At 37.2% G+C, this 15,316-nt stretch overlaps 1 protein-coding gene across 1 annotated transcript in view; it reads right to left on the bottom strand.

Moving 5' to 3' along the window:
• Positions 1 to 5,062: 5,062 nt before the first annotated feature.
• The window catches only part of NEK10 (NIMA related kinase 10), an 80,457-nt gene continuing 70,203 nt past the window's right edge, over positions 5,063 to 15,316 (bottom strand). The window contains 6 exon segments of the mRNA XM_064703184.1: positions 5,063 to 5,186; positions 8,507 to 8,560; positions 8,639 to 8,693; positions 10,160 to 10,258; positions 10,472 to 10,479; positions 12,486 to 12,598. Coding sequence (XP_064559254.1) covers positions 5,063 to 5,186; positions 8,507 to 8,560; positions 8,639 to 8,693; positions 10,160 to 10,258; positions 10,472 to 10,479; positions 12,486 to 12,598 — 453 coding nt within the window.

Here is a 15,316-nt window from a genome sequence, read left to right on the forward strand (position 1 = left end):
CTTAAATCTTTTCATCAAACTGGTAGAAAGACCTGCTTCAGAACTGCGAGAGCAAGCCCATTTTATCTCGGCCAAACAAGTCTGTGATGACAGATGCTTCCACTCAAAGGTGGAGAGCTCATAGAAGAATGTCTGAGAACTCAGGGCATGTGATCTCTGCAAGGGACCAGAGCCATCTGCCTGCTGTTGAAAACAGTCATTCCCACAGTCCAAATGCTGACAGACAGCTTCATAAACATGCAATTTTCTACAAGCACTGTGGACTTCAGGCATTCCTAGTGCCAGGAGACCACTTGATTTTGTCTATACATCCCTGAACTGTATCAATGAATTAGTACCTACCAGTCAGCCTAAATTTAGGCCAGATGCTCTTGCATTTTTTCCAACAAGAGGTGAAATGCATCTTTCCACAGATCTCATTGCTAAAGATAATCCTTAGCTTGAGTGAGGGAAGAGGTTTGCATCAATGACAATCCTACCACGTGATCAGATTATTCTGGTACTCGCACCAGATGGATTACTTTCTCTGTTCTACACCACACAATGTCATGAATAACAGCCAGGTTATCCATCTTTTATACCTAGCACTACAAATATGAGCCAAGTCTAGCAGTCTTAATGCTTACTAGTTGCTAAAAAGCAATAAACAGTTTCTTCCACAGCCCTTTTCATTCTGACTCACAGGAAAAACAAGACTCAAATAAATTTTAAAAAAAATTAAAACACTGACTTACTAACCAAAGTGGGAAAAATGTCTTGTTATGGCACTGTAATACCAGGAAAAAAAATTCAAAGACTCTTTGTTATTAGCATACTGGTTACCCATGAAATAACCAGAACATTTCTGCATTTCTCTAAAAATAGAGTTTTCAATACATTTTTCACACCTGATCATTTGATTTTGACATGAAGAGTTGTAATATCCTAGAATCCAAAGCATACATTTTTCCTAGTTTATAAGTCATCATTTCTGCAAATTTCTACCATTACCATGAAGCCTGGACATATATCTTCTGAATGCAGCCTATATCTGTGCAGCTGGAACAATTTGGCTAAAATTATCTCTCCAGCAAGTGTGAAAAGGCATACTGTGACAATCACCGTGTGCAGCAGTTAACCCTGTCCTGCAAGTGTCTTTTAATCCATCTCATGGCCAGATTTTTGCCATTGGAACTCTCTGTATTCCTCAATGTGACAAATATTAGTCACTGTCTAACCCCAGGAGTTGGATGAAATTAAAGCTAGGATCAATTGCTACACCTGGTTTTTATGTTGCTTTTAATTTTCGTAGGATCTATGGCTTAGAAAAGATAGGCCAATACTGCCTCTTAGTGGAACAACAGCTGACTCAAAAGGTGAAGTGAATGCTGGTCTGTGGAAATGGGACTGGAAACTTCCAGTGCCACACAGACCCTCAGCTGGCAGCCATCAGAACTGCAGGGGGCTAAATGAAACTCTTGCAGCCATGAATGCTTAGTAGTAATGATGATAGTAAGACAATAATAATAATAATAATAATAATAATAATAATAATAATAATAGTAGTAGTAGTAGTAAAAAGTACTTCTGTGCTTTGGCAAACTTTTTTACCTCCTTGGAGAGAAGGACAATTCAGCAGAATGCTGGTATGACTTGCTGGGCAAAACAATCTCTTGTATGTGTGAGAACTCGGAACCTACATGGAGAACCATTTGGAAGAAGAAAACAATTAACAGATACCTCACAGCATTAGTGGAAATGGTCCCAGGCGAGAATAAAAAGGACCAGAATGTCTTAAATCACCTAAGTATCACCAAGTCAAAAGTCTGCTTTAGATTCCAGGAGTGTTGGATTCCCTAGCTCAGTATGTTCTAGAACATTAACAAAACATTAACTAAACGAAGTACAAATGGGAATCCGTTAGCCATCTAACAGAATTAAAGTGGTACATTATGTTGAAGAATACTTAATTAACACGGTAAAAATTTGCAGGCAGCAAAAGCTCCACTACTGCATTTCTATTTTCAAATTATGAACCATAGACCAAATACAAATGAGAGCTGCCTCAAACAGACACAGTTCAGAATTTGCTGTCATTCCTGAGCTATATAATCCTTCTGGGGATAATACCTTGAGATATTCTTTGAATAGTTAAAAATGTATAGCTATCATTAGAGGCAGACTTGACATGCTCTTCATGAAATAGCTCTTTCTAACAAAAAAATTAGTTGCTTCTCTGTTTCTAAAATTTTAATTACAATGGAATAAATTTCACTGAAGAAAATTAAGAAATTATGTGACAACATATCAATATGCATTTGATTATGAAGCCTGTTTCCTTCTAGTCTTACTTGCACTGCAACCATTTTCTTTCCTACAAAACAAATGTGGAAGCATTCCTCATAAACAGACATGGCCATTTGAGTTTGTATGCTTTTGGCTGGGTTAGAGTTAAATTTCTTCACAGCAATTTGCATGCTGCTATGTTTTGGATTTCTGCTGAAAACAGCCTTGACAACATAGCAGTGTTTGTTATTGCTGGACAGCACTTACACAGCACCAGGGCCACTTTTGCATCTCTCACCACCCCACCAGTGCTTAGGCTGGGAGTGCACAAGAAGCTGGGAAGGCACACAGCCAGAAGAGCTGACCCTAACTGACCAAAGGGATGTTCCCTTTGACCCTAACTGACCAAAGGGATGTTCCCCACATCATGTGGCATCATGCTTTGCAATAAAAGCTAGAGGAAAAAGGAAGGAAGGGCAGGGTGGTATATTTGGAGTTATGGCACTTGTCTTCCCAAGCAATTGTGAGACTTGATGGAGTCTTGCTCTCCTGGAAATGGCTAAACCTGTCTGCTGTCGGGAAGCAGAGAATGCATTCTTTCTTTTGCATTGCTTGCAGGTGCAGATTCTGCTTTATCTAGTAAACTATCTTTATCTCAAGGCAAGAGCTTTTTCACTTTTATTCTTCCAATTCTCTCACCTGTCCTACTGCAGAGGAGTGCACGAGTGGTTGTGTGGTGCTGAGGCTGCCCATGGGAATGAAACCACAACAGAGCTAGAGCATTCAGCTGAACACATCTCCTCTCTCTAACCACTGCATTTTTTCTTATAACTGAGTTTCTGCTTGGATTAGGTCTCTTCAAGCAATTTATTAAAAAATAGATTTCTGCATGAATTTGGGTATTACATGTGTACTTTAATATAAAAAAGCAGCATGAAATTTTGAAACTGGTATTCACTGCCTTATTCATAAATAGCCTCACAAACAAGGAGCTTGCCTCTTGTGCAGTATAATATTAAATCAGAAGGTGGAAAAGAGAGAGTGGCACAATGAATGTGAGCAGAATAATTTGGAAACATTACAGGGTCTTTTTATGCATGTTTACCAAATTTCTGTATAAATAAGTAATACAATTGGAGTGCTGAGTAATTTCAGGAGATTAGTGATAAATGGGCACAAGTTGATTATTCAAGATAAAGCTGAGGGTCATTATCCTCAGCTGGTCATTAATCCCCATGAAATGACTGGTATTGAGATAGTAATTACTACCATAATGAAAATAGGGTAAAAAAAGCAGCATGACATTATTCTTATGAAGCTGTCAATTTCTAAAGAATTCATGTTTCTCTCATCACCCAATCAAGTTGCTTGAATTATTTTTAACTCTTTACACAGTTCATTTGTCCAACTACAATTTTCATGTCATCACCTCACTTAAGGTTAATTTCCCATCTTCTTGGTATTTTAGAAGGCCACAGCCAGGGGCAACAGTGATGGGAGAAAAAGACAATGCATAGAAATTCTCCCAAACCAGAAAATAAATGCAACATATTTTCAGAATTTTCTCTATAAAGTGTGTTCCACAGTGAGGTAGAAGACTGCATTACTATGTTATCTAGCTAATTATTCTGCATTTAACCATGCTTTTAGCCATAGCACTCATCCCAATTGTTTGTTCTAAACCAAGATTCACCCTGTAACCTTACAATGTATGTAATGGATAATGTCAATGTCAACTTGGTCAGAAAATGTGAGGAAATTTGGCCCTAAAATGTAAAGCACCTTTAAACATTTGTAAGTTCTCAAATCAAGTTTGTGGTATTTTGATGTACCTTCTAAGGACTTTTGAGCCTTTGAAGTTCTTTTCCTTCTCATTTCTACTAGACAAGCTAGAACTATATTATGAGCTGAAGGCAAGGCAATTTGTTTCCTGCTAGAAGCACTGTCATTCTCTTTCCACTGGGAAAGATCCACACATGCTGCACCATTACAACTTAGAAAATTTAAAACCCCGTCTAAACTAAAAACTTTTAACATAACGTAAGTTTAAAAATAGTATTGCCCTATATGTTGCTAAAGCAAGTAAGATACAGATATTCATTACTCTAAGTACCTTTTCCTAAAGCTCCTCTGTGAACATTTTTCTAAGAAGGGGATTGCAGGATGGCTTGAGGTTCTGCTAGAAAATTTGCAGTTGCTTCTGAAATGTCTCAGTGTATGTAAAAGAGAAGAAGTACAGCCAGGCTGAAATCAGCTTTAGGCAAGAATGGCTGACGGGGTGTTGCTGTGAGGGCTGCAAACCAATTACTGTGTGATGGAATAAAACCAGGTAATGGTGGACACTGATAAGTGACTTGCAGTGCAGCTCAGGAAACTGATTTGTTTTTCTAGCTTGCTCATGTTGTTTGAAGAGTTTGAGGTGAAACCTAATGATCCTGTCTGCTAACGAAATGAATCATTCAATACTGGACAGCTATCAAAACTGGACTCTGGCTTTTTGGACAGAGTGTGAGCAGCAAAAAATAAAAATTGCTCAAGTTCTGAAGGCTCTGAATGGCACTGAGCAGAACACACTTCAGAAAATACAGCAATATAGAAATATAGACGTTTTTGACAGCCAAGGCTAAATCCTGGTCTGTCAGTTTTCAGAAGGAAAGAATGTAAGTTATTTGGGAGTAGAACCTTGTCTGGGAAACAATTAACATAATAGTGACAAGGGAACCAAACATAATTATGCATCACAGCAAATAATAGTGTTCAAACTGGGTTTGCATGGACAGGTTTTGGTACTGGAGAGCTACAGGAGCGGCTTCTGTGAGAAGCTGCCAGAAGCCTCCCCCAGGTCTGACAGAGCCAATGCCCACTGGCTCCAGCACTGCTTCTGGCCAAGGCCGAGCCCATCAGAGATGGTGATAATTCCTCTGTAATAACAGATTCAAAAGGGAAAAAAGTTATTGTTCAGATTTAGTTGTGCTCAGAGAAGAGAAGGGTGAGAGGAATGTGAGAACAACAACTCTGCAGACACCAAGGTCAGTGGAGAAGGACGGGCAGGAGCTGCTCTACATCAGGGCTGAGATTCCCCTTCAGACCATGGTGAGACAGCTGTGGAGGTCCATGGAGCAGCCCTGGGAGGTCCATGGGAGTGCAGAGATCCCCCTGCAGCCCATGCAGGAGACCCAGACTGGAGAGGTGAATGCCTGAGAGAAGGCTGTGAGCCCATAGAGGCCTATGCTGTAACAGGCTCCTGGCAGGGATCTGCACACCCATGGAGAAAGAACCCACACTGAAGCAGGTTTCCTGGAAGGACTTGTGATGCTGTGGGGGACTCACACTGGAACAGGCTATTATTGAAGGACTATGCCCCCTGGAAAAGTGACCCATCTTGAGGCAGTTCATGCAGAACTCATGGGAAGCACTTAGGCTGGAGGAGTTTGTGGAGAACTGTCTCCTGTGGGAGCAACCCCACAGTGGAGAAGGGGAAGGACTCCTCTCCTTGGAACAACCTGTGATGAACAGACTGTAACCCCCATTCCCTGTCTCTCTTCACCCCTTTTGGGGAGCAGGTAAAGCCAGGAAGGAGAGAGGGGAGTGGGGAGATTTTTAAGATTTGTTTTGCTTCTCATTATCCTGCTCTGATTCTGATCGGTAATAAATTCAGCTAATATCCCCAAGTCGAGTCTGTTCTGCCTGTGACAGGAATTGGTGAGTGATGTCTCTCCCTGTCCTTATCTCAATTCATGAAACTTCTGTTACATTTTCTCTCCCCCAACCAGTTGTGGAGAGGAGTGATAGAGCAGCTGTGGTGGGTACCTGGCATTCAGCCACGGTCAATCCACCACAAAAAACATACTGAACAAACAAGTTGCTGGTGACAGACCAACAACAAGGTTGCAGTACAACTGTCTTGTACCTGCCAGCTAAAGCCAGGACATGCTGTAGTGACACACATGCAATGGACTCAGGCAAAGTCTGCAACAGCAGTTTTGTGCATGCCATTAACAAATCTAAGCAATTAAAAAACCCCAACAAAATCTAGACAACATACATCTTGCCTCTAAGGAGATTCACACCTGTGAGATTTCACTCCATTCCTCCAAAGTTCACTCCAAAATCAATTTTGTCTTTGCTACAAAACCCACGAAGAAAACACAGATCAGCACTGACTGTGGGTAACATACTCGAAGTGCTGCTAAAGAAATTGTGTGGCTCAGGGAAAACAAAATGTGCTTTCCAATTTTGCTGTGCTTCTGTGAAAATCAAAGACATAGCACATCAACCAATGTGATTAAGGATGAATATCCCTGGCCTTCTCCAGAGCTTACATATGTGTTGAAATGTACTGCTCACTCTTTCACCCATTTCCTGCTGCAGGATCAAGAAGAATTCCTTATACTATGCTGTCATCCCATGTAGCTATGAAGGACAACTTTTTATGCCTCCCCTAAAAAAACATTTTTAAAGATTTAGAATCTTAAGTTAGTTTTCTGCAGAACAGCTACCCTCTAAGGAATTCCAGCAGAGCAGAGAAAAAGTTCTGAATAAATCAGGAAAAAAAGACAGTTAATTATTTCACCACTGTTAATCCCATGTGCATTTCTGTGGCACTCATGTTGAAAGTATCACCATATGTGCCTGCAACCTTGAAGTGTGCTCTACATTTTAGCAGTTACATTCACAGTAATAGGACACAAGGGAATGAAATGAAGTTGTGCTAACGGAAGTTCAGACTGGCCATGAGGAAAAGGTTCCTCACTGGAACTGTCTCCCCAGGCAAGGGATCACAGCGCCAAGCCTGTCCGAGTTCAAGGAGTATCTGGATGAAGCTCTTGGTCATATGGCTTAGTGTTAGAAAGTCCTGTGAGGAGCAGGGAGTTGGACTCAATCCTTACATGTCCATTCAAAATGAGACACATTATCATTCTGATTTCCTTTAATAGACACCTTATGTCTCTAGTAGTTCTTGTTAAAAAAAAATACTGAAGTCCATATTCAGCATATTCACTGCCTTTGTTACAGTTAGACACTTTTTACTAGTCTGTGAGATAAATGCCTATAAAACTACAACACATTTGTATATTTATAACAGGACTTGGCAGACCTTGATGTCTTTTTCTTCTCTTTTTTTTTTTTCCCATAAGTTGTGCAATGCTTTTTCTAAGCATCAAATTCTGGGAGATTTTTATGAGGACAAAAATTTTAAAATACTTGAAAACATTCATGAAGAAGTTTGTTAGACCTCATGGGTGAAAAAGTAATCTGTAAACATAATTCAAGCACACCCTGAAGGTTTAAAGATTGAACTGTTATTTTATTTTGGGAGTGTTGAATCATGATTTTCAGTACTTTGAGCTGGCAGCTGAAATATCAGTTTAATGAGTAGCCTATAGACTACCATCAGAAATTTTTTGAGTTTGAATCATACCAAAAACCTTGCAAAGATAAAAAATAACTGAAAAGTATGCTGAGGCACCAGGAACCATTCTTAAAATTTCCTAATACTTATAACAGGCAGGGCAAGGGGCTGGGAGGGTTTATGCTTGTTTATTCGTTTGTTTTAGAAAACCTAACTGCAGTCTCTCAGACTTTAAAAAGGTGATTAATGAAAAGACAAGAAAGACTTACTTAATTGAAGCAGTTAATGTTTCTTTTGCATTAAAGAATATTTGAGATGACAAATAATAGGATATCAGGTGAAAAACATGAAAAATTATATAGTTAATTTTCTCTCTTGTGTCAAAATTTTCTTGCAGGAAAAGATATACCATCTTGAGGACAAAGCATTTGCCTAGTTTCAAAGACCACCACATTTGTTTTCATCCCCTGCACTTTCATGCTAGTAAACACTTATACTGGCTTTTGCACAGTACTCTAATATTTTGCTAAAGATATCAGCTTTGTCCTTTAAATCCTGTAATGGCAGTGTGTTAAAATAAAATATTCTTCTATGTAATTAACCTTTTGTTTAAATGTGAGTTTATGTGGGAAAAAATGTGAGGAAATTGCTGCCACACTTGTACGACTCTTTCATCTGAATGAAGAAAACAGATGTGGTCAAAAAAAGCTGCTTATATTAGCTAACATATCCCACACACATTTCTTCCAGTCCATGCATCCATGTATTATAATAAACCACATACTGCACCAAGTTTAAAGTGAACTGCAGTCACATAAACAGGAAGATGATACATTTGGGTTTAGCACTTCATAATTAACCTTTTCTTTTTAAATTGACTAGACTGACCTGTAAGAAGAGAAACTGTAATAACCACTTTCCTCTAGAGCCTCTTCAATTAGAGTGTACAACACAAAAGAACTTAATTTCAATGAATTATACTCATTAAGAGTAATAAATGAATAGGTAAATATACAGCTTACCTGCAACTGCTCATATGTCATCCCTTCTGCCATGCCAGAAGTGCCAAGAATGCCTTCAAGTAAAAGGCAAGTAATGTTATACTACTGAATTTGGAATCTGTGCTCCCTTATCAGTTTCTTAGCAATTCCACTTCAAACACAAAGACAAGCCAGAAGCTTCATGATCAGTAACTCCCACTGAGCATAATGACCCCCTGAAAAGGTGGGGTCATTTTATGGCATGATATGAACATTTGGTGCACATGCACTATGGAAATATTCTAACCAATGAAAAATAATTTAAAGACTTAATGTAACAGAACTCAAAAATGCAACCTTCATATTTTTTCCCACTTACAGAGGAAATTTACAGTGGAAAGGGCACACATCCAGCAGCAATTTGTGAGGACAAAAGTATTGTCTGCAGGTTAAGAGATTCAAAAATTACAGATAATGAGCATATCAACAAATTGCATTATCGTCTCCAGGAACAAAATAATGCTCATATTTAAAGAGATTGTTAGGAACTCATTTCCTACTCCAATGTCACCCTTGACACCTAGTATTAATTCTGGTTTTTGCAATAAGCTGTGGAACAGATATGCTATTTTCAACACAAAGACCATCAAAATTAAAGTTTTTCACTCTTATTTCTAGTGCCAGAGATTTTAATGTTACTGTATTTGCTAGTCCATTTTTTTCTGTATTTAGAAGAATGTAATTGGGACAATTACCAAAATACATGCAGCACATTTCCCTTATGTCTACTGCACAAAAAACCACATGATGTAAAACGTCTCTGAACCAGGAATTGTAGTTCCCCACCCTGGGTGACACCACAGCTGGCAGGTTTGATTTTACATGGTGTGTATGATTTGTCTAGCTGAGTATCACTAGTCAAAGTAGAATTGACACATATATAGATATATTTTCTAAAGTATATATACATATATAAATATATATACACACACACATATATATATATATATACACATATATATATATATGCATATGTGCATTTTTCCCTCCTCAAGTTTGTATGGTTTGATCTATGTAATTAAATCAACCAATTACGACTGTTTCAAACATGACAAAAGAACATCATAAGGGTTTAAACATAGTTGATTTAAAAGTCATACACAAGGACAGTTAAGTCCTTAAGATGATATTTTCAGTTACAAACATTTCTATTAACTTTCATGGATGAATCATGAACTATTTGTATCTGTGATATTTCTTTATAATTTCAAAGTGTACTCTCTTCAATCAGTAGAAAGTTCCAGCAGTGCTGAGCTGTGTATCTTACCAGGAATTGAACAAAACAAAACCCAACCAACCAAGAACTCCAAACCAAAAACCAATAAGCCCCTTTGAAAATCAGTATTGGTCAACATAACTTCATTGTCTTTAAAGACTGATCTTAGAGTAGCAATTCCTTCTGCTTTGATACCATACATTTTATTAGAAAAATATACATTGATACTATACATTTTATTAGAAAAATATGTGCCACTACCAAAGATTGTGATGCTTCGCTTACCTTTTCTATCATCTGGCAGCAGCATATTTCCACCTGAAGAAAGACGTACCCCATGCCAATCTGTTGTGAAGATATTGGGTTCAATCAATTCAGCAGCATCTAGGGAAAAAGAAAAGAGACCAAACAAATAAAGACACCTGAAAAGTTCCTCCTTCTCATTTGCCAAAACTTCAGACTTCTGGGAGGCAGTTGACACTTATGTTTCCCAGTGCAATCAGAAGTCAAAAGAAATTTCAGTACTTTTGAGATTAATGAAAAAGTGGTGAACATGATTACGAACATTCTACCTTTTTCTCTCCAGAAACACTGAACATTGCAAGCTGCACTTAGTATAAAACACTGAATTTTTCAGATTATCTGAAAAAATGTCACAAACTATACATTTGTGTGAAGATAAAAAGGAAAGTGTGTTCTCTTGAACCTATGAGAGAAGCAGCTTAGGACTCTGGTTTTTAAAATTGTGGCTTCAAGGGAAATTTTTAGCTGATATTCAAGTGGCATAATTCCCATTAGAGGAATTCCAGCACTTTTGAAATCTGAAAGTCAGTTCAGCTGCTTGATTATATGAGCAATGATACTGACATTAAACTTAAAGCATCTAGTTTTGAAAATATCTACAGGTAACAAGGTAACAACCCTAACAGGACCACCTTTGTGAATGGGAGAGAAATCTCAGTTACGCATTTCTGCAACATGATAACTTTTACAGTTAAGAAACAGAAGAATCTCTGTTGTTTGAAGACCTTTACCCCACCACAGATTTATGGAGGAATCTTTTTGTCTGTAATTCTTATTAGGTTTTCTAACTTGATGTAGTTAAAACACCATTATTTTAAAATTTTATTTCCAGAAATTGGAAAACCTCATAACAACATTTGCCGTAAGAGTTCAACATCATTCTTTTCTCTATTTAGGTTCTTCCCATTACCTCCAAATGATATTTCCTTCAAGATAGAATGCCCAGAATTGTATTCAATGTTTCAAGCATTTTCAATTTACTACCATTTACTTTCTAAATAAAGTATTTATTTCTTTTTCTACAGGTTAAAGTCCAATAGTTTTGAAGCTAACACAATTTTACAGTTGATAACATTTACAAATAATTTCCTTTATTTCTGAACACCTGAAAATTAAGTTAATTTTATAATAAACACTTCCTTTTTCTTACCATATTTTTGGGCATTTGTTTCTGAAAACATCAACTCAATACACAATGAGCAGGAATTTCTTAGATTTAATGTTATGGCTGAAATTCTGGAATATTTAATACAAATTCCAACTTAACAGGACAGCATGAAACTGATAGCTCAGAAAGAACCATCCTTAGAAGCATCTAATGTACTACAAATGTGCCACCTTCCAGGAAGTTTTAGCACCTCAGGTTAATTATTACAAAAGCAAAGGAAGGACCCAGAATTTGGGATGAGTCTGTCACACAGCAAACAATTACATAGAAGATTCCATAATTCAGTGGAAGTAGGTGATAATCAAATTAAGTTACAGAGGGAGAACTATGTGAATGATAATAAGTCACCTTAGTCATCAAATTTTAGGTACAGTAATAAAACTAATAACTACTTTGTCATCAATTCATAAATGAAACATCTTAGCTTCAGTATCCCACAGTACACAGATGCCAAGGAAGTAAAGTTCAAATCCTTTGCTGATTGCAGTCCTCTCAGGAGATTGTGAAGGAACATTTAGAAATTCTGATATTAGTCATTAGATCTTTCTCTGTTGGAAAGCATCCAGCATGTCACTGGAAAACAAGCAAGAATGCTTTTTCATTCTTACAAATCTGCAGTACTTTTAAATTGATGACACTAAAATGTTGCTGACACACTGTGCAACAGCAGGACAAGGTATGTTATATTTAAGGTACTCTGGGACACTGCTCTCTTAAGATTAATGATTTAAGTAGGAATACAGTCCAAAATAAGAAAAAAATTAAGGAACTATTAACAAATCAAATCAAGCGGAGCTTGTATAACTTAAGAGCTTATATAATCTCTAGTTATGTTACCCTTCCTCTTGTCTTTTTGAGCTCTGATGAGATGAAATCTGGGTTTGTGTCTTAGGAGTTAGCAGGTCCTTACCATTTACAGAAAGAGTTCTAATGACAAGATACAAACCTGAAACCATCCTGCAAAAATTTCTTACTTAAGGAGACTCCATATTTTCCAAATATAGGATAGCTGGAGAATATTTAAAATATTTCCTTTTGAAAATGGATTCTTACACTTACATTTTTCTGATACTGATATCAATAGCATGACTGAATGGAAAGAGAGACAATCTTGAACACAAGTAGTACATGGTGTACCACACCTTTTTGATTTCTGATTCCAGTTTACAAGGATTGCTCTTCTGACTGAAAAGGGACTTCTTGAATCTCTCAACGATACTCCTTTCCAAGTTGCATTGCAAAGCTGGAGGAAGCTACATGAGACAAAGAAATGCACTTTCACCATTCAGTTACACCTGCCATGAAAAGGACCCATTCAGAAGTGCCATTACTGAGAAATGTAGCTACCCTGAAAAAAGAAACATCGTTATCTAATGACATGGTGATAAACAACAGTGTAAGACTTGATTTAGTGACATATTAGAATAAGGCTCCTTTGTTTGCCCATTCTGTTAGGCTTAGCTTACCATGAACTCAGTTCCTCTAGTCTTGAAGGTAACCATCTTTATTAGCCTAACACTGGTAATACCAGATTTGCCTCCCTGATCAAAGTGCCAGTATTTGGGACATTTTTCTACAGATGAAGCACATAGAACATTGCCTTAGATTTCATGTTGGCTATAATGAATCTCTCTACCTGAAATTAATGAAGAAACTTAGACCTTCCTTGAATGTGTATAGAATGGGTTCAATGGCCTCTTTAATGTCCTCAAGGGTCTTCATACAATTCAGAACACCCCTTTTGCTCTAAGCTTCCTGAGGGGGGTAATTTACCTTTCACTTGTTTATGAAGCATAACTAGTTTTATATACTTTTTCTTCCTGTATCCTTTTCGTTGAAAAAGAACATATCTTTCACCTATATTTAGAAAAACAACAAAAACCCAAACAAAACCCCCACAAATAATGTACTTAAAGTCTTCAATAAAGACTTTAAAATATTTTTTCCTTTAAAATAATTTTTATGTTCCAACAGCAAATGTACAGTTTCAGCTGTTGGTAACTGCAATGACATCAACCCAGTCTGACAACAATTCTATGGTACATTACTACCCTTTTGAATTTATCTTCTCTGTTGCTTCTGCATAGTTGAAAAACTATGATTTTCTCCCATTTCGTACAAACTTTATAATAATTTCGTTGATGTGAATTCATGAAGTACCACTCAACTGAATTCAGGAAGCTTTTTGACTACTTAGGGAGGGGTTGACCCCTAATGATTCACATTCAAACCCTGCCATAGGAGACATTATAGAGACATTTATCCCACTGGAACAAATTATTGCTCTTAGACAGCAATAAATCCAGAATGGTTTTATTGGCCTCACAGGAGTCCTGATTTGCTCTAACAAACCAGGGATCAATGTCACATGCTAAGCACAAAAGACTTCTCCAGACAGCTGCTGGCATGCAGAGATTTTTCTTTTTCTCCCAGACAGACACTACTCTTTTCTCATGCAGATAAGGCCTTATACATTTGCTTTAAGTCAGAAGTTGAATGTTCCTTAGCCTATGAGAGAGTAAAAAAAATGATGCCCTAGGAAAGGCTGACAACATATTCTATGGATTACATACCACTGCAGTGTATAGTTAATGTACCATGGGGATAATGGGATATTCTGAAGCAGAAATGGTAAAGAACAAGTCCAGTGCTTGAGAAACTTGGAGTTGCCTCAGGCACTAGTGTTCAATTTTAGCTTTTGTTTTAATCAAATCAGTTGTCAGATCAGTAAAAAAAAAAAAAAAAAAAGCTAAGGATTTACATAATGCTTTTTAAAAAGCTTTCTCTTACATTGTTTTCCAGAGATCACTCTGATTCTTGTTCCCATGGAAACAGGGAAGGCTGCTGGCAGGCAAGAACTAACAGGCAAGAACTCCTCCTTGCAAACTTCAGTTTAGAACTGTCAACTGGAATATGTAACAGTTTGAGAAAACAGCTGTGTATTATAAAAAATACTCGACCTCAGATTTGTAAAAACATAAACAAGTGCAAGGGAGGCATGTGGAACATAGTAAACAAGTACAGGTATGGATTTTGGTTTCTCTGAAATCAGAGAAAAGCTGGTGCTACTGCTTCAGTGGTCAATTCTGAGCCAGTTTTTGAGCTGCTGTTAGTTCTCAGTTCTCGAGTATCCACATGACAATAACACATACTAATTAGTAAGCCACTTGAGAAAACCTCCTTCAACAGAAAGGATAGGATAGAACTAATGAGCACCTTGACATGCTCCTAAAATACCATGTAAAAACTGAACTGCCTCATTTCTCCTGATAGGAGAAGGATATAATTTCCAATTGTCTTAAATAATGTTTGTTTCTTTTGTCTCTGATAATTTAGTTCTTGTATTACCTGTTTTGATAAGCTTGACAATGAAAAGGAAAGAAAAAAGAAAACAAAAGGGACACATGTAAAGCACACCCAAGTTCAGTTATGATATTCTGTTCTAAACAAAACCAAACAAATTTGGCTGATAAATCTCAAAAGCCCTGAGGTGATAAACATCATGTCCCAAATGTAAACTTCATTTTGGAAAATAAAAAGCTGTTTCTCTAATAATAGCAAATGTTTCAAATAGGTGCATGGTAGCCATCCTTCCGCAGAATAAAGAGGTTCCAGTCACATTTTTATGTGAGAATTCAAGGCAGATTTTGTATCAGCTCTGCTCCATTTTTGTTTTGGAATCAAAATGAAATAACTTCAACTCTCACTATGAAGTCGGACTTAATTTTAAAATAAGTCTTAAATTTGAAAAATATCTGACATTTCAAAAAGTTAACATATTCAGGATTTCATCTATTGCACTAAAACTCCCAAGAGAGCATTACTATGTACTGATAATTAAAATACAACTTAAAATTATCAAAACTATTACCACAGAAGAAAGCATTTCATTAACTCTCCATGTCAGTATATGATATTGTCACCTTAAGTAGTCATATTGCTGGTATGACAGAATGTTGTAAAAATACTTT

The sequence above is a fragment of the Zonotrichia leucophrys genome, chromosome 2 (genome assembly GCF_028769735.1).
Source record: "Zonotrichia leucophrys gambelii isolate GWCS_2022_RI chromosome 2, RI_Zleu_2.0, whole genome shotgun sequence".
Taxonomy (NCBI): domain Eukaryota; kingdom Metazoa; phylum Chordata; class Aves; order Passeriformes; family Passerellidae; genus Zonotrichia; species Zonotrichia leucophrys.